The following is a 19,759-nucleotide window of genomic DNA, read 5'->3' as shown; positions in this document are numbered from 1 at the left end:
CTAACCAGCATGTCTTGCGGACCATGGGAGGAAAGCGGAGCACCCAGAGGAAACCCACGCAGACACGGGGAGAACATGCAGACCCCGCACAGACAGTCACCCAAACCAGGAATCGAACACGGGTCCCTGGCACTGTGAGGCAGCAGTGTTAACCACTGTGCCACCATGTCGCCAAAAGGTTGACTAATTAAAGTGCAGGGGGTTGTATGTGAAGTTTCGAATGGGTTCTGGGAGAGGCCAGTGAGACGGCAACACCCCTATTCAGAACTGCTGGTTCGAATGACTGTAACCCATTCCTCAGAGTCTGGCAGCTGGTGCTCAAAGACAATAAACAAATAACATACCAGCGAGAGTGACCCACTACCCGCTCTGACATTCAATAACACGGGTATTAATGAATTCCTCCACTGTCAACATCCTGGGGCCATTCACTCTCTCCACAATCAACGACAGTGTGTTCCACCTACAAGATGCACCGTACAAACTCTCTCAGGCTGGGGTTGCAGATACATGGGAACACCTACAGGTTCCCCTCCTGACTTGGAAGTACATCGCTGTTCCTTCACTGTCGCTGGGTCAAAATATCCTGAAACTCCCTTCCTAACTGCACTGTGGGTGTACCTACACTAGAGGGGCTGCAGGGATTGCAGGAGGCAACAAGGGCAATGAGGGGTGTGAGTGCCAGACTTGCCAAAGATGTCCACATCACATAGAAACACAGAAGATAGGAGCAGGAGGAGGCCATTCAGCCCTTCGAGCCTGCTCCGCCATTCATTACGATCATGGCTGATCGTCCAACTCAATAGCCTAATCCTGCTTTCTCCCCACAACCTTTGATCCCATTCACCCCAAGTGCTATATCCAGCTGCCTCGTGAATACATTCAATGTTTTGGCATCAACTACTTCCGGTGGTAATGAATTCCACAGGCTCACCACTCTTTGGGTGAAGAAATGTCTCCTCACCTCCGTCCCAAATGGTCTCCCCCGAATCCTCTGGTTCTGGGCTCCCTCATCATCGGGAATATCCTTCCTGCATCTACCCTGTTAGAATTCTATCTGTCCAAATCAATTAAAAAGATAGGGAGAATCAGAGCTGGCTTTTGTCCTCAAAGTATTTGGCGTAGAGATCACAGGACAACGAGGGAAGGCTGGAACCCTACAACCATGCTTCCTAATCCAGGGATGGTCAAATCATTGAAGTATGATCACCTGGCTGAGTCCTGTTTGGAAGAAGATATTATATAATTGTCCATTCTTATCCCTCAGACTGCTCATCAGTCTCATCTTCCTGCCGCTCGGTGTTTGCTAACTGCAGTATTCAGGCTGGGTTTTCACTTGGAATTCCCTCTCAGCGATGTGGACGGGGAGTTCTACCTCCAAGGGGTCTGCCTGGTGAATAAGGATGCTGCCACAGAACAGAGAGAGAGAGAGAGAGATCCTATATTTAAGAACAGGTCCCTGGGTTGCTCATAGCTGGTGTGCTAAAGCGGGAGAGGTAACCAGGATACACACACAATACCTGTGTACTGGAAATAATCTACTTTAGTATACAGGTCAAGGCACTTCCTTATCCACTGACAGACTCTGCTATGATTTGCACATTTCAGATGGTTACCTGGACAGCACGTGGAGGGAGAGCTGTGCGATGAACCTGTCCATCAGTCATGATCTGGTGCACCACGAAGAACTCCTAAACCCCCACACCAGACTATTCCCCCCCCGACCACAACGTCAGCGAGACCGAGGGTACACGCACTTACTTCAGTCTGTGGAGGTCCGCATGACTGGAATACAGGCCACGGTCAAAACGTTCCTTCAGGATTGTCCATTTTGTCGCACAGTAATCCTACAGAATAAACAGAATCTTAAACTGAAAGCCATTCAGCCCATCGTGTCAGTGCTAGCCCTTTCACAGAGCAATCTGGTTTGTCCCACTCCCCTGCTCTTTTCCCATACCCCTTGAATCTATTTCTCCATCAGGTATTTATTGGATTGACTGAATGGTGATCAGGCAGTGTGTTCCAAATTCTAATCATTTACCGTGTAAAAAATATTTTCCTCAGATCACCGCTGGTTCGAGTCATAGAGGTCTACAGCATGGAAACAGGCCCTTCGGCCCAACTTGACCCTGCCGCCCAGTTTTTAACCGCTAGTCCCAATTGCCCACATTTTGTCCATATCCCCCATACCTATCTTACCCATGTAACTGTCTAAACGCTTTATACAAAATTGTACCTTTTGCCAATTGCCTGATGTGCGTTCTGCTTAGAATCCTACAGTGCAGAAGGAGCCATTCGACCCATCAGGTCTGCACTAACCACAATCTCAACCAGGCCCTATCCCCATAAACCCATGCATTTAGCCTAGCTAATCCCCCTGACACTAAGGGCCAATTTAGCATGGTCAATCAACCTAACCTGCACACCTTTCGGACTGTGGGAGGAAACCAGAGCATCTGGAGGAAACCCACGCAAATACAGGGAGAACGCGCAGACTCCACACAGTGACCCGAGGTTGGAATTGAACCCGGGTCCCTGGCACTGTGAGGCAGCAGTGCTAACCACTGTGCCATCCATCCGGAGGAGTTTCAGGAGTTACTGACCCTTCACCCATGAAGGACAGTGTCTCGATTTACTCCATCTGAATGATTTCATGATTTGAAACTCCTCTGCATGGAGCGGCACTGTGGCACAGTGGTTAACACCGCTGCCTCACAGCGCCAGGGACCCTGGGTTCGATTCCAACCTCGGGTCTCTGTCTGTGCGGAGTCTGCATGTTCTCCCCATGTCTGCGTGGGTTTCCCCTGGTTGCTCCGGTTTCCTCCCACAGTCTGAAAGATGTGCTGGTTAGGGTGAATTGGCCACGCTAAATTCTCCCTCAGTGTACCCGAACAGGCGCCGGAGTGTGGCAACTAGAGGGATTTTTACAGTAACTTCATTGCAGTGTTAATGTAAGCCTACTTGTGAGACTGAAAAATAAACTTTAAAATCCAAATGCCCTCTTCGCCATCTCTGCTCGGAGGAGAACAACCCCAGCTTCTCCAGTCTGCCTATACATTTCCAAACCTTTTGGCTGCCAGTGAACTGGATCACTGCAATGGCAAATCCCAGTCACTGGTTTGAAATAAAAATCTGTCAGCGGGAAGTTCATTGATGGAAGCGACGTTGAACCCAAAAGGGTAACATCCAAAAATCATGGGCTGCTCATTGGGAGTAGTCGGAACACAACACTGAGTGATCTAACCCTCAGGATACTGTCCTCACACCAATGGTCTCCCCAGTAGGTCACAGCAAGGATTAACCCTGGGACACAGGGTTCAGGTGAGGCACTGTCCATCCACAGAGCTGTTGAGGGTGTGAGTTAATGGTTTATAATGTACGTAACTTGCTCTGTGCAACCTGACCACAAATGGCCTGTTCTGGACACTCATTTGATAATTAGTTAACTAGCCGTAGTGCATGAGGAACCAGAGGCATCGCTTTCATTTAGACAGAGAGGGACAAGTGATGATATAGCTGGAGGGCCAGAACTCAAGCATGAGACAAGAGGAGGAGGCAGGCCTTGATGAACTACTCGGCCTGGAATGTGGGTTCATCCTGCATGACACTCCAGCTATCATAGAAACATAGACGATAGGAGCAGGAGGAGGCCATTCGGCCCTTCGAGCCTGTTCCGCCATTCATCACGATCATGGCTGCTTGTCCAACTCAATAGCCTAATCCTGCTTTCTCCCCATAACCTTTGATCCCGTTTGCCCCAAGTGCTATAGCTAGCCGCCTATCTAACCAACCCCCTGACATCCAATAACCGGCAGAGCTTTCATTAGAAATACGGGATTCCCTTCAGTACCTTTGCAGCCTTGGTGAATTTAGCAACATCGTAGTTACCACCCATGCGCAAGACGTCTTCAGTACAATAATAGAATTCAGAGAAACCATAAAACTCGCTGTTCTGATAATCGACTGGGGGCTGGTAGACCCCGCTGAGCGACGTTGAAGTCTCATTGGTTTTATTTAAAAAAGGGCTAATCATTTGCCGGCACCAATCGAAATCTCCCAGTCCTCGTAAAAACACGGTGCGTCCATCTTGATGGATTTCATCCTTGATGTCAGCGGGCAGACAGGGGTCCAAGTAGGGCATGTCCTCTATCATGCCAGTCTTCTGGCCCAGTAACCTGCAGCAGAAACAAGCCAAGTGACTCTTTGCTCATCCCCCGCCAAGTTTGTATTTTCAACTCAGCCCCTCCTTCCCCGAAAGGGTAACATCCTAAACAAATGAGCTGCTCACTGGGAGTAGTGCGGAACACAACACTGAGTGATCTAACCCTCAGAGATACTGTCCTCCCACCAATGGTCTCCCCAGTAGGTCACAGCAAGGACTAAACCTTGTGGTTTACACTGGCCTTGCCCTCTGAGGGTGTGAATTAACGGCACATGTATGTAACTTGCTCTGTCCAACCTGACCACAAGATGGCCTTTTGTGGACACTCAGACATAGGGCAGCAGGGTGGCACAGTGGGTTAGCACTGCTGCCTCACAGCACCAGGGACCCGGGTACAATTGACCTGCCTCAGGTCACTGCCTGTGTAGAATTTGCACGTTCTCCCCGTGTCTGCGTGGGTTTCCTCCGGGTGCTCCGGTTTCCTCCCACAGTCCGAAAGACGTGCTGGTTCGGGTGCATTGGCCATGTTAAATTCTCCCTCAGTGTACCCCGAACAGGCGCCGGAGTGTGGCGACTAGGGGACTTTCACAGTAACTTCATTGCAGTGTTAACATCAGCCTACTTGTGACACGAATAAATAAACTTTCACACAAATGAAAGTTTTAACGGGTGAAGTGAAGTAGGATGGGACAGACATCAATCCCAGCACAGATCTGTTGGGCCAAGTGGCCTGTTTGTGTGCTGTTCACCTTGTGGGCCGTACTCAGCAGTCTGAGCCTGCACACATTGGTGTACCTGCTCCCCCCCAGGCCCCCTGTGAAGCCCCCGTACCTGTTTGTCAGTGTGATCTTGCGGACGAGCTGCTCCTCGTAACGTTTCCTGGCGGCGTTGCCGCCGAAGCCGAGGAAGGTGGTGACGTAGACTCGGTACACGTGCTCGGTGTGGTGGGTGTCACAGCCCAGGTTGAACTCTGCCAGCAGGTTCTTGGCCACCTCTTCCTGCACAAGAGCAATCAACGCGGTTACTAAACGCTCAGTGGTCCCACCTTACCCTGCGTCCAGTCCGGACTCCGCGTAACTAAAACATTCAACTGGCAGGTGACAGGCGGCAAGGTTTAAAGCAGCAAGGCAACCCAGGCAGAGCCTTCAGAGAGCAGCAGGAATTATGGAGCAGATAACATGATAAATGTGCTGGTACTAACGGGGAGGGCGGGGCACTTTATCCAGCAGGTGACACCAGGGCCGAATCTTATTGGGGAAAGAATGTCACAGCTGACCGCGAATTAAGACTGATTCCTGCAGCCTTCAGTTCAACTATCATGTATGTGGAACTTGCAGGGAGTGCAAGTTAACACCAGTGGAGTGAGGGTAATAGGTCTAACAGACAATCTCTTTAACCAGCCACATGGAAGGAGTGAAAAACAAATTAGAAGTACAGAGGAGGAGAAAAATCAGGAGCCAAGTCTTGTGTAGAAGGAGAAATGATGTGGAGATGCCGGCGTTGGACTGGGGTAAGCGCAGTAAGTAGTCTCACAACACCAGGTTAAAGTCCAACGGGGTTATTTGGTAGCACGAGCTTTCGGAGCGCCGCTCCATCATCAGGTGAGTGAAGGATTTGTTTCACAAATCCTGAAACAAATCCTGCACTCACCTGATGAAGGGGCAGCGCTCCGAAAGCTCGTGCTACCAAATAACCCTGTTGGACTTTAGCCTGGTGTTGTGAGACTACTTACTGTAGAAGGAGAAAGCGAGAGGGGAGAAGATTAACTCAGAGAAAGAAAGGAGACAGAAAATAAAATTAAACTTTAAATCCAAGGAAGGAAGGAACTGAAGACACTGTTGGTGGCCTTGGAAAGGGTCCAGAAGAGATTCACAAGAATGATCCCTGGAATGAAGAGCTTGTCGTATGAGGAACGGTTGAGGACTGGGAGTTTAGAAGGATGAGGGGGGATCTTATTGAAACTTGCAGGAAACTGCGAGGTCTGGATAGAGTGGACATGGAGAGGATGTTTCCACGAGTAGGAAATACTAGAACCAGAGGGCACAACCTCAGGCTAAAGGGACAATCCTTTAAGACAGAGATGAGGAGGAATTTCTTCAGCCAGAGAGTGGTGAATCTGTGGAACTCTTTGCCGCAGAAGGCTGTGGAGGCCAGGTCATTGAGTGTCTTTAAGATAGAGATAGCTAGGTTCTTGATTAATAAGGGGATCAAGGGTTATGGGGAAAAGGCAGGAGAATGGGGATGAGAAAAATGGCAGATGATTGAATGGCAGAGCAGACTCGATGGGCCGAGTGGCCTAATTCTGTTCCTATGTCTTATGGTCCAAGAAATTAGCAGGAGTGAAACTGAACAGTTTATCCTGTTTCCTTTTAGGCCAGAGGAGTTTGTTACTGTTTGCAATTAACATTTATCGTGCTGTTGAAGGGAGTATCTACACTGTGAATTGTGAGGAATAACATTCCACTGAAAGTTTAAACAGGGCAATTAATGCACAAATCCAGCACGTTCTTCAAACTGATTGGGAGGTGGAAGACATGATTCCGTTTGGGTGAAGTAAGTGAGGAAAGGGGATAAATCAACCAGCAAATTCCTGCGGTTTAAGAACATAAGAAATAGGAGCAGGAGTAGGCCATCTGGCCCTTCAAGCCTGCCCCGCCATTCAACAAGATCATGGCTGATCTGAAGCGAATCAGTTCCACTTACCCGCCTGCTCCCCATATCCCCTAATTCCCTTATCGATCAGAAAACTATCTACCCGTGATTTAAACATATTCAACGAGGAAGCCTCCACCACTTCAATGTGCAGAGAATTCCAGAGATTCACTACCCTCTGAGAGAAGAAGTTCCCCCTCAACTCTGTTCTGAACCGGCCCCCCCTTATTTTGAGGCTGTGCCCTCTAGTTCTGGTTTCCCTTCTAAGTGGAAAGAATCTCTCCACCTCTACCCTATCCAGCCCCTTCATTATCTTATATGTCTCTATAAGATCACCCCTCATCCTTCTAAACTCCGAGTACAGACCCAATCTGTTTAATCTCTCCTCATAAGCCACACCCCTCATCATTTTTTTTCCCCCAATAAATTGGAACAGAGAGGAATCCCGATACTCTACACATGTAGAGTATCCCACCCTCCCTCCTCCTCTAACCTAAAAAAAAAGACCCAGTGAGAGCAGGGCTTTGGAGAAAACAGGAGGAGGAAAGGTAAGTTTAAAATTTTCATTCACTTTTTTTTTCCCTGTGTGTTTAAAGGGGCAATTATGAGTGTGAGGCCAGTATGTTGTTCCCAATGTAGGATGTGGGAGGTCCTGGAGGCTCCTAGCCTCCCGGACGACCATATCTGTGCTGGGTGTGTTGAGCTGCGGTTCCTAAGGGACCATGTTAGGGAACTGGAATTGCAGCTCGAGGACCTTCGCCGGGTTAGGGATAGTGAGGAGGTCATTGACAGGAGCTATCGGCAGGTGGTCACACCGGGACCACGGGAGGAGGGTAACTGGGTAACAGTGAGGAAGGAGAAAGCTCGGTTGATGGTGAGCACCCCGGTGGATGTGCCCCTTAATAATAAGTACTCCTGTCTGAGTACTACTGGGGTGGACAGCCCACCTGGGGGAAGCAGCGGTGGCAGTGTCTCTGGAGCTGAGCCTGGCCCAGTAGTGCAAAAGGGTAAGGAAAGGAGGGTAGTGCTAATTGGGGACTCTACGGTGAGGGGGTCAGATAGGCGTTTTTGCGGACACAGACGGGACTCTCGGATGGTGGTTTGCCTCCCTGGTGCAGGGGTCCGGGATGTCTCTGGTCGAGTCCCAGAAATCCTGAAGGGGGAGGGAGAGGAGCCGAAGGTCGTGATGCATATAGGTACTGCTGACATAGGTAGGAAGAGGGAAGGGGTCATGAAAAGAGAATATAGGGAGTTAGGTAGACAGCTGAGAAAGAGGAATGCAAAGGTAGTAATCTCGGGATTGCTGCCTGTGCTGCGGGAGAGTGAGAACAGGAATCGGTGGAGAATGAATGCGTGGCTGAGGGACTGGAGCAAGGGACAAGGATTTGGGTACTTGGATCATTGGGACCTCTTTAGGGGCAGGTGTGACCTGTTTAAAAAAGACGGGTGGCACTTGAATCCCAGGGGGACCAATATCCTGGCGGGAAGGTTGGCTAAGGCTACTGGAGAGACTTTAAATTAGAAAGGTTGGGGGGAGGGAATCGAAATGAGGGGACTGAGAGCGAGGAGGTTAGCTCGCAAATAGATAAGGAATGTAAACAGGGTAAGAGGGAGGTTAGACGAGTGATGGAGAAGGGAAGTGCTCAGGCTGAAGGTCTGAGATGTGTCTATTTTAATGCCAGGAGTGTAGTGAATAAAGTGGATGAGCTTAGAGCGTGGATTGCTGCTTCGAATTGTGATGTGGTGGCCATTACGGAGACTTGGATGTCTCAGGGACAGGACTGGGTGCTTCAGGTGCCGGGTTTTAGATGTTTCAGGAAGGACAGGGAGGGAGGCAAGAGAGGGGGGGGAGTGGCACTGTTGATCAGGGATAGTGTCACGGCTGTAGAGAAGGTGGACGCCGTGGAGGGATTGACTACGGAGTCTCTGTGGGTGGAGGTGAGGAACAGGAAGGGGTCGGTAACGTTGCTGGGTGTTTTCTATAGGCCGCCCAATAGTAACAGAGATGTTGAGGAGCAGATGGGGAAACAGATCCTGGAGAGATGTAGGAATAACAGAGTTGTCGTGATGGGAGATTTTAATTTCCCAAACATAGATTGGAATATCCCTAGGGCTAGGGGTTTGGATGGAGAGGAGTTTGTTAGGTGTGTCCAGGAGAGTTTCCTGACACAGTATGTGGATAAGCCTACTAGAGGAGAGGCTGTACTTGATCTGGTGCTGGCTAATGAACCTGGACAGGTGGAGGATCTCTCGGTGGGTGAGCATCTTGGGGATAGCGATCATAATTCTATCTCCTTCACGATAGCATTGGAAAGAGATAGGATCAGGCAGGCTAGGAAAGTGTTTCTCTGGAGTAAAGGGAAATACAGTGTCATCAGGGAGGAAATTAGACGGGTAAATTGGAAGGAGGCATTCTTGGGGAAAAGTACCGAAGGAAAGTGGAGGATTTTCAAGGAATGTTTGTCTGGAGCTCTGCATGACAACGTTCCGATGAGACAGGGGGGTGTTGGTAGGGTACGGGAACCGTGGTGCACGAAGGTTGTGATGAACCTGGTGAATAAGAAAAGAGAGGCGTACAGAAGGTTCAGAGAGCTAGGAGGTGTTAAGGATTTAGAGGAGTATACGGGATGTAGGAAGGAGCTTAAGAAGGAAATTAGGAGAGCGAGAAGGGGTCATGAGAAGGCCTTGGCGGGTAAGATTAAGGAGAATCCCAAGGCTTTCTACAAATATGTCAAGAGTAAAAGGATGAGATGTGAAGGCATAGGACCCTTAAAAGGTGAAGGGGGAAAAGTTTGTGCGGAACCGTTAGAAATGGCGGAGCTGCTTAATGAATACTTTACCTCGGTATTCACGGTGGAAAGGGATCTGGGTGGTTGTACTGCTGGTTTGCGGTGGACAGAAAGGATCGAGCATGTGGACATAAAGAAAGAGGATGCGTTGGAACTATTGAATGGCATCAAGGTTGGTAAGTCGCCGGGACCGGATGGGATGTACCCCAGGTTACTGTGGGAGGCGAGGGAGGAGATTGCGGAGCCTTTGGCGATGATCTTTGCATCGTCGATGGAGACGGGAGAGGTTCCGGAGGATTGGAGGATTGCAGATGTGGTCCCTATATTCAAGAAAGGGAACAGGGACAGCCCGGGAAATTACCGACCGGTGAGTCTAACCTCAGTGGTTGGTAAGTTGATGGAGAGGATCCTGAGAGACAGGATTTATGATCATCTAGAGAAGTTTAGTATGATCAAAAGTAGTCAGCACGGCTTTGTCAAGGGCAGGTCGTGCCTTACGAGCCTGGTTGAGTTCTTTGAAAATGTGACCAAACACATTGACGAAGGAAGAGCGGTGGATGTGGTCTATATGGACTTCAGCAAGGCGTTCGATAAGGTCCCCCATGCAAGACTTCTTGAGAAAGTGAGAGGGCATGGGATCCAAGGGGCTGTTGCCTTGTGGATCCAGAACTGGCTTGCCTGCAGAAGGCAGAGAGTGGCTGTGGAGGGGTCTTTCTCTGCATGGAGGTCAGTGACCAGTGGAGTGCCCCAGGGATCTGTTCTGGGACCCTTGCTGTTTGTCATTTTCATAAATGACCTGGATGAGGAAGTGGAGGGATGGGTTGGTAAGTTTGCTGACGACACCAAGGTAGGTGGTGTTGTGGATAGTTTGGAGGGATGTCAGAAGTTGCAGCGAGACATAGATAGAATGCAAGACTGGGCGGAGAAGTGGCAGATGGACTTCAACCCGGATAAGTGTGTGGTGATCCATTTTGGCAGATCCAATGGGATGAAGCAGCAGTATAATATGAAGGGTACCATTCTTAGCAGTGTAGAGGATCAGAAGGACCTTGGGGTCCGGGTCCATAGGACTCTTAAATCGGCCTCGCAGGTGGAGGATGCGGTCAAGAAGGCGTACGGCGTACTGGCCTTCATTAATCGAGGGATTGAGTTTAGGAGTCGGGAGATAATGCTGCAGCTTTATAGGACCCTGGTTAGACCCCACTTGGAGTACTGCGCGCAGTTCTGGTCACCTCATTACAGGAAAGATGTTGAAGCCATTGAAAGGGTGCAGAGGAGATTTACAAGGATGTTGCCTGGATTGGGGGCATGCCTTATGAGGATAGGTTGAGGGAGCTTGGTCTCTTCTCCCTGGAGAGACGAAGGATGAGAGGTGACCTGATAGAGGTTTACAAGATGTTGAGAGGTCTGGATAGGGTAGACTCTCAGAGGCTATTTCCAAGGGCTGAAATGGTTGCTACGAGAGGACACAGGTTTAAGGTGCTGGGGGGTAGGTACAGAGGAGATGTCAGGGATACGTTTTTCACTCAGAGGGTGGTGGGTGAGTGGAATCGGCTGACGTCGGTGGTGGTGGAGGCAAACTCGTTGGGGTCTTTTAAGAGACTTCTGGATGAGTACATGGGATTTAATGGGATTGAGGGCTATAGATAGGCCTAGAGGTGGGGATGTGATCGGCGCAACTTGTGGGCCGAAGGGCCTGTTTGTGCTGTGGCTTTCTATGTTCTATCTCCGGTATCAACCTGGTGAACCTTCTCTGCACTCCCTCCAAGGCCAATATATCCTTTCGCAAATAAGGGGACCAAAACTGCACACAGTACTCCAGTTGCGGCCTCACCAGTGCCTTGTACAGTTGCAGCAAGACCTCCCTGCTTTTATATTCTATCCCCCTCGCGATAAAGGCCAACATTCCATTCGCCTTCTTGATCACCTGCTGCACCTGCAGACTGAGTTTTTGCGATTCGTGCACAAGGACCCCCAGGTCCCTCTGCACAGTCGCACGATGTAATTTTTCTCCATTTAAATAATATTCCAATTTACTATTATTTCTTCCAAAGTGGATAACCTCACATTTGCTAACGTTATATTCCATCTGCCAGATCCTCGCCCACTCGCTCAGCCTATCCAAATCTCTCTGCTCTCTTTCCGCGTCCTCCACGCAATTCGCTTTCCCACTCACCTTTGTGTCATCAGCAAACTTGAATACCCTACATTCAGTCCCCTCCTCCAGATCATCTATGTAAATGGTAAACAATTGAGGCCCCAGCACCGATCCCTGCGGCACGCCACTGGTCACCAACTGCCAACCAGAAAAGCACCCATTTATCCCAACTCTCTGCTTCCTGTTAGATAGCCAATCCCCAATCCACGCCAACACCTTACCCCTAACTCCGTGTACCCCAATCTTCTGCAGCAACCTTTTGTGAGGCACCTTATCGAACGCCTTCTGGAAATCTAAAACACCACATCCACCGGTTCCCCTCTGTCAACCGCACTAGTGACATCTTCATAAAAGTCCAGTAGATTCGTCAAACACGACTTTCCCTTCATGAATCCATGAACTCATCTCTTGTCTCGTTATCTCTTGTAACTCACGGTGTTAACTCTTTGCCCCATGTGTGAGCGAGCCAGTTTGGGCATTAATAAAGGCAAGCCGTGTGTATGTGGTGGAGGCACTCCAAAGATTCAGCACATCACCAGGCCACAGCACTTGGGAAGCTGGAAGACACAGTCTTCCACCCAGACTTTTCCAACGTTCACTATGAGAAAACCACTGGGTTCACTCGCTCCTCAGCAGAAGATTCTTCTCCCCAGTTCTGGGCTCGCCGAGTGTAATCATGGTCAAGGGTCCTCTAAGATTACAGAAAGTAGGCCTGGACCTGTATTTCCCGAATTTATCTGGTTAAGGGAGGATTTCATAGAGGTTTACAGCATGGAAACAGGCCCTTTGGCCCAATTTGTCCATGCCACCTTTTTGTTTAAACCCCGAAGCTAGTCCCAATTGCCCACATTTGGCCCATATCCCTCTATACCCATCGTACCCATGTAACGTGTCTAAATGCTTTTTAAAAGACAAAATTGTACCCGCCTCTACTACTACCTCTGGCAGCTTGTTCCAGACACTCACCACCCTCTGTGTGAAATAATTGCCCCTCTGGACCCTTTTGTATCTCTCCCCTCTCACTTTAAACCTATGCCCTCTAGTTTTAGACTCCCCTACCTTTGGGAAAAGATGTTGACTATCTAGCTGATCTGTGCCCAAGTCTATGATTTGATTGCCCTGTTTGGATTTTGAAAGGAAGTGAGAGAGAGAGAATCCATTTCCACTGTTGGGTGAGTATGACACAAGGGGACATCAGTTAAACAATATTCGAGTTAAACAACTCAGGGGAGAGTTGAAGCGACATTTCTTCACTTGGTGCAGCCCGGGGAATCAAAGTGTGGAATTCTCCGACAAGAGCAGATGCTTGCTCAGTGAACGAGGTTACTCCCTGATGCATTTGATATCGTTCTTCTTGTAGGGGTTAAGACAGATCAGTGCCTCAGGATAATCTAACACGCACTCACAGGGACTGTACCACTGCTTCACGTGCTTGCATCCACACTTGGGCCTGAGTGTTGGGTCACAAGATGCTCCTGTTTCCTGACTTAACCTCAGAGCCATGAAGGAGCCGCCTCACTTTCAGCGCCAGAGTGGGAATCGCTGTGGCATCGTCAACCTGCCTTCAACTTGCTGCAGCTCCTGTCCTCACCCACCGTCACCCCCATCTGTTCCCACCTTTGTCATCACAAAGATTAGAAAGAGGAGGGGGGGGGCGTGAATAATTTTCCCATCCCGCCCATCACGGGAATCATAGCAGGTGGGGGAGGACGGACCATGTAAAGGTCCGTTGACCTTGGACAGGATTTTTCGGCTTTGGGGCGAGCACGGCCGGACAATCATGTGTGTGTGTGGGACTGTGTGTGTGTGTGTGGGACCGTGTGTGAGTGTGTGGGACCGTGTGTGAGTGTGTGGGACTGTGTGTGAGTGTGGGATTGTGTGTGTGTGTGGGACCGTGTGTGAGTGTGTGGGACCGTGTGTGAGTGTGGGACTGTGTGTGAGTGTGGGACTGTGTGTGAGTGTGGGACTGTGTGTGAGTGTGGGACTGTGTGTGAGTGTGTGGGACTGTGTGTGAGTGTGTGGGACTGTGTGTGTGTGTGTGGGACTGTGTGTGAGTGTGGGACTGTGTGTGTGTGTGTGGGACTGTGTGTGTGTGGGACTGTGTGTGTGTGTGGGACTGTGTGTGTGTGTGGGACTGTGTGTGTGTGTGGGACTGTGTGTGTGTGTGGGACTGTGTGTGTGTGTGGGACTGTGTGTGTGTGTGTGGGACTGTGTGTGTGTGTGTGGGACTGTGTGTGTGTGTGTGGGACTGTGTGTGTGTGTGGGACTGTGTGTGTGTGTGTGGGACTGTGTGTGTGTGTGTGGGACTGTGTGTGTGTGTGTGGGACTGTGTGTGTGTGTGTGTGGGACTGTGTGTGTGTGTGCGTGGGACTGTGTGTGTATGTGTGGGACCGTGTGTGAGTGTGTGGGACCGTGTGTGAGTGTGTGGGACCGTGTGTGAGTGTGTGGGACTGTGTGTGTGTGTGGGACTGTGTGTGTGTGTGTGTGTGTGTGGGACTGTGTGTGTGTGTGTGGGACTGTGTGTGTGTGGGACCGTGTGTGTGTGTGTGTGGGACCGTGTGTGTGTGTGTGTGGGACCGTGTGTGAGTGTGGGACCGTGTGTGAGTGTGGGACTGTGTGTGTGTGTGGGACTGTGTGTGTGTGTGGGACTGTGTGTGTGTGTGGGACTGTGTGTGTGTGGGACTGTGTGTGTGTGTGTGGGACTGTGTGTGTGTGTGGGACTGTGTGTGTGTGGGACTGTGTGTGTGTGGGACTGTGTGTGTGTGGGACTGTGTGTGTGTGGGACTGTGTGTGTGTGGGACTGTGTGTGTGTGGGACTGTGTGTGTGTGGGACTGTGTGTGTGTGTGGGACTGTGTGTGTGTGTGGGACTGTGTGTGTGTGTGGGACTGTGTGTGTGTGGGACTGTGTGTGTGTGTGTGGGACTGTGTGTGTGTGTGGGACTGTGTGTGTGTGGGACTGTGTGTGTGTGGGACTGTGTGTGTGTGGGACTGTGTGTGTGTGGGACTGTGTGTGTGTTAATCCCTGGTCATACTTGGTGCCCAATCTCTGCTGGCCTCTTGTCACCATGGTCCATTTCTCCAACACTATCCTTCTCTTACCTCCCTCCCCCCGCACTGGCTCCATTCCATCCTCACCCTCTGACCTGCTGGCTCAGCAAGGAAAACACACAAGAGGGATGTAGCACCAGAAACTCATTTATCAATACTTTCTCAAAGGAACAGGAATTAGGAGCAGAAGTTGGCAGATTCAGCCCTTCGAGCCTGCTCCGCCATTCAGTCAGACCATGGCTAATCTCTCCCCGGTCTCAAATCCACCTCCCCACCTATTCCCATATCCTTTTAACTCATTTCTTTATTAGAAATATATCCATCTCCTTCGTGAAACCATTCAACGATTCAGACTCCACCGCGCTCTGGGGCAGCGAGTTCCACAAATTCACCACCCTCTGTGAGAAGTAGTTCCTCCTCATCTACCGCCTCTCAACCTATACCTGTGAGCCATCCCGCCGTTTAACGCATGAAAAACCAATGACCTCGTACGAAAGGGCAAGACGAGACAGGCAAACACTACATGAGTGAACGGCAAGGTACGATAATGTGGGGATCCTGTCACAATGGGGTGCACACAAGAACAGCTGATCCCAATTGTGGAAAGGTTAGGGCGTTAATCTGAAGCACAAAGCGGGGTGGGAAAAGGGTGTGTGCGCCTGCGTTCTCTGGGGTTCTGTGAAATGAAGGAAAGATTGACTCCACATTCCTCCTCTGCTCAGTGAACGAGCCACGAATTGTTACAAAGCAGACTCAGCTTAAAAGGCGGCGGGGACAGGCAACACACAAGCGCTAACAGCGGTTTTCAGAGCACATGCACGCTGCTGTCACAGGAAGCTCTGGCCTGCAATCACAGCCTCACCCGTAGCCATGCCTGAGACTGAGCGGCACACAAGTCTGAGAATTTTTAAAAAAGGAGAAAACACAAAAGCAAACAGAAAAATAAAAGAGGTAGGACAGATAATAACCTGTTGTGAAGAGGCAAAGCTTACAGTTTTGGGCACTTCATAGGCTATTTGAGTAGAAACCCCTCCCATGTCTAATACACCAGTTGTCCTCTTCCGGACAACAGCTGCCTGAGCCTCAGTACCAGGAAGGTTGACTTCCACAAGCGAATCTTCACCTGTGTGAATTCAGCAAAGGACAACCAGTTAGTTACCAATATCGATCAAGCCTTGATACAAACACTGTCCAACTGCCAAGCCGTAGCTGAGATTTTATTCATGCCGCATCTCCAGCTGCAAGTACTTTTTTTAAAATTGAGTCTCAGTTTGAGGGTGGCACAGTGGGTTAGCACTGCTGTCTCACAGCGCCAAGGTCCCGGGTTCGATTCCGACCTCGGGTGACTGTCTGCGTGGAGTTTGCACATTCTCCCCGTGTCTGCGTGGGTTTCCTCCGGTTTCCTCTCACACTCCAAAGATGTGGCGGTTAGATGGATGGGCTATGGGAAATGCACAGGGTTACACGGATAGAGCATGAGGGTGGGGCCTGGGTAAGATAGTCTTTTGCTGCACTGCATTTACATTGACATCTCTCACATCAGCCAGAAGCTAATCAATCCCAATCCAAAGACTCATGTATAATATCTAGCTCGACACTTCCCAAGTACAGTTTTCAGGGAGTGCGGCACTGTCAGAGATGCTATCTTTTGGATGGTCTTAAACTGAGACCGTGTCTGCTCTCAGGTGAAAGGGACAGTCCGCACTACATTTTATCTTGCAGGAGACCAAGGGGAGTAGTTCCCAGTGTCCTGGCCAATATTCATCCCTGAACCAACACCGAGAATCAGATAAAAAACAAAGTACTGCGGATGCTGGAAATTGGAACCAAAAACAGAAAATGTTGGGTAAACTCAACAGGTCTGGCAGCATCTGTGGAGAGAGAGAGAGAGTTAACGCTTTGGGTCGTAATGACTCTTGTACAGAACTGGAACAATACAGCAGAATTATCTCGCTGGAAAGGGGTAGGAGGAGGTGGGGCATGATAGAAAAATCAGGGATAGGTTGGGGGCAAACGGGACAATGGACAAACCAAAGCCACAGTGCTGTCGGTGGGAGCTAGCTGTGGACGGATTGGCATTGCCACTCCCCGGGGGTAAGTTTGCTCAGCAGTCTGCCCAGCCCTGTTCCGTGACAACTTTTCCCCTGCAGTGACATGAGTCAAATCCATTTTATTAACAGAGAGGTCAGCGGAGGATTAAACTATTAATTGCACGTAACCACCAGAACCGCAATCGTCCACACTTGTGTAAAAAACACACCACACAAACATCATCCCCACCCACTCTTTACAAAGTACAAGTAAACTTTTACCGTCACTGACGTGGTCGAAGCGCCCCAGGACAAAATTGATTCCAATCCAGGCGTAAACTCCTGAAAGCATGGAAATAAAAAATAAAAACTATTACAACTCCTTCAGCTTTAAAACACCTTCGGCCGCAAAAAAATTGCCAAGCGTGAAATATTCATAATCCCGGGATCATTAAAAAAAAACATGTGAAGGGCGAGCGAGATTTACTCAGCACCGTGTCTTTTGTGACATCATTACCCAGCGAGTGCTCTTCGCACCGGGACAGAAGTTGTCCCAAAGTTAACATTGGATGAAAACACACACCCAAGATGGCGCTGCAGCGAGGCGACAAGCTGTGCCCAACATACCCTCTCATTCTAACTTTTACTCTTGTTCTGTGCTTTTAAAACGCTATTCTCTTTAAAACTCTGTAACAATGCTTTAGTTCAATCTCCTACAGATTTGGCGATCCTCAGGACCCCGAAGACATAGAATCCTAGAATCATAGAAACCCTACAGTACAGAAAGAGGCCATTCGGCCCATCGAGTCTGCACCGACCACAATCCCACCCAAGCCCTACCCCCATATCCCCAATATATTTACCCACTAATCCCTCTAACCTACACATCTCAGGACACTAAGGGCAATTTTTAGCATGACCAATCAACCTAACACGCACATCTTTGGACTGTGGGAGGAAACCGGAGCACCTGGAGGAAACCCACGCAGACACGAGGAGAATGTGCAAACTCCACACAGACAGTGACCCAAGCTGGGAATCGAACCCAGGTCCCTGGAGCTGTGAAGCAGCAGTGCTAACCACTGTGCTACCGTGCCGCCCTGACATTAAGTTGATCTTTCTCTACACCCCAACAATGACTACTACATTCTGCACTCTCTCCTTTCCTTCTCTATGAATGGTATGCTTTGTCTGTATAGCGCGCAAGAAACAATACTTTTCACTGTGTGTTAATACATGTGACAATAAAAAATCAAATCAAATCAAATCACCCTTGTTTTAATTTGCCAGCCTTTGCCTCAATTAACCTTTTGAAAATTAAGCTGGTCCTTTTGGGCATTGTAATAACTTGTGAAAGCCATTTTACTGAGGAGTTGGTGACTACATCCCAATACAATACCTTATACCCCAACACAGTGGCTGTGTGGAGTCTGCACATTCTCCCCGTGTCTGTGTGGGTTTCCTCCGGGCGCTCCGGTTTCCTCCCACACTCTAAAGATGTGCAGGTTAGGCTGATTGGCCATGCTAAATTGCCCCTTAGTGTCAGGGGTAAATACGCGGGGTTACGGGAATAGGGCCTGAGTGAGATTGTGGCTGGAGCAAACTGGATGGGCTGAATGGCCTCCTGCTGCATTGTAGGGATTCTGTGACAATTAGCAAGCAGTCGTATTTGTTTTTAAAGACACACAGGTTCCAAAAGTACAGAGTCGAACCCAAACTGCTCAGTGACTAGGTCACATTTTAAACACTTCCTGGATTACCTGAATCCACTACAGTTTGCCTACCGCCGCAGCAGGTCCACAGCAGATGCCATTTCCCTGGCCCTGCACTCAACCCTGTAACACCTAGATAACGAGGACACCTATGTCAGACTCCTATTTATTGACTACAGCTCAGCCTTCAACACTATTATTCCCACGAAACTCATCTGCAAACTCCGTGGCCTGGGCCTCGGCACCTCCCTCTGCGACTGGATCCTGAACTTCCTAACTCACAGACTACAATCAGTAAGGTTAGGCAACAACACCTCCTCCACGATCATCCTCAACACCGGTGCCCAACAAGGCTGTGTTCTCAGCCCCCTACTATACTCCTTATACACATATGACAGTTTGGCCAAATTCCCTCCAACTCGATTTTCAAGTTTGCTGACGACACCACCGTAGTGGGTCGGATCTCAAACAATGATGAGACAGAGTACAGGAATGAGATAGAGAATCTGGTGAACTGGTGCAGGAACAATAATCTCTCCCTCAATGTCAACAAAACGAAGGCGATTGTCATCGACTTCAGGAAGCATAAAGGAGAACATGCCCCTGTCTACATCAACGGAGCCGAAGTAGATATGGTTGAGAGCTTCAAGCTTTTAAGTGCGCAGATCACCAACAACCTGTCCTGGTCCCCCAATGCTGATGCTATAGTTAAGAAAGCCCACCAACGCCTCTACTTTCTCAGGAGGCTAAGGAAATGTCCGCTACGACTCTCACCAACGTTTACAGATGCACCAAAGAAAGCATTCTTTCTGGTTGTTTCACAGCTTGGTCTGGCTCCTGCTCTGCCCAAGACCGCAATATACTTCCAAGGGGTGTGAACATAGCCCAATCCATCATGCAAACCAGCCTCCCATCCATTGACTCTGTCTACACTTCCCGCTGCCTCGGAAAAGCAGCCAGCATAATCAAGGACCCCACACACCCCGGACAGTCACTCTCCCACCTTCTTCTGTTGGGACAAAAACCTGAGGTCACGTACCAACCGACTCAAGAACAGCTTCTTCCCTGCTGTCATCAGACTTTTGAATGGACCTACCTCGCATTAGGTTGATCTTTCTCTGCACCCTAGCTGTGACTGGAACATTACATTCCGCACCCTCTCCTTTCCTTCTCTATGAACGGTATGCTTCGTCTGTATAGCACGCAAG

The 19,759-nt window shown here is 49.5% G+C and overlaps 1 protein-coding gene across 6 annotated transcripts in view; it reads right to left on the bottom strand.

The window, feature by feature from the left end:
• LOC144510171 (ectonucleoside triphosphate diphosphohydrolase 4-like) overlaps positions 1 to 19,759 on the bottom strand; it is a 41,521-nt gene that overhangs the window by 6,575 nt on the left and 15,187 nt on the right. For 5 of the 6 annotated variants that reach the window (XM_078239608.1, XM_078239602.1, XM_078239603.1 and 2 more), the window contains 5 exons: positions 17,122 to 17,181; positions 15,778 to 15,932; positions 4,994 to 5,160; positions 3,851 to 4,175; positions 1,762 to 1,847 (listed from right to left, as the gene is read on the bottom strand). In XM_078239608.1, coding sequence (XP_078095734.1) covers positions 1,762 to 1,847; positions 3,851 to 4,175; positions 4,994 to 5,160; positions 15,778 to 15,932; positions 17,122 to 17,181 — 793 coding nt within the window. The remainder of the gene's footprint in view (positions 1 to 1,761; positions 1,848 to 3,850; positions 4,176 to 4,993; positions 5,161 to 15,777; positions 15,933 to 17,121; positions 17,182 to 19,759) is intronic. The other variant, XM_078239607.1, reaches the window with a different exon arrangement.

Source organism: Mustelus asterias, chromosome 22 (genome assembly GCF_964213995.1).
Source record: "Mustelus asterias chromosome 22, sMusAst1.hap1.1, whole genome shotgun sequence".
NCBI lineage: Eukaryota > Metazoa > Chordata > Chondrichthyes > Carcharhiniformes > Triakidae > Mustelus > Mustelus asterias.
Note: the sequence above shows the minus strand (reverse complement) of the source record. Positions and strands in the feature narration are given on the sequence as shown.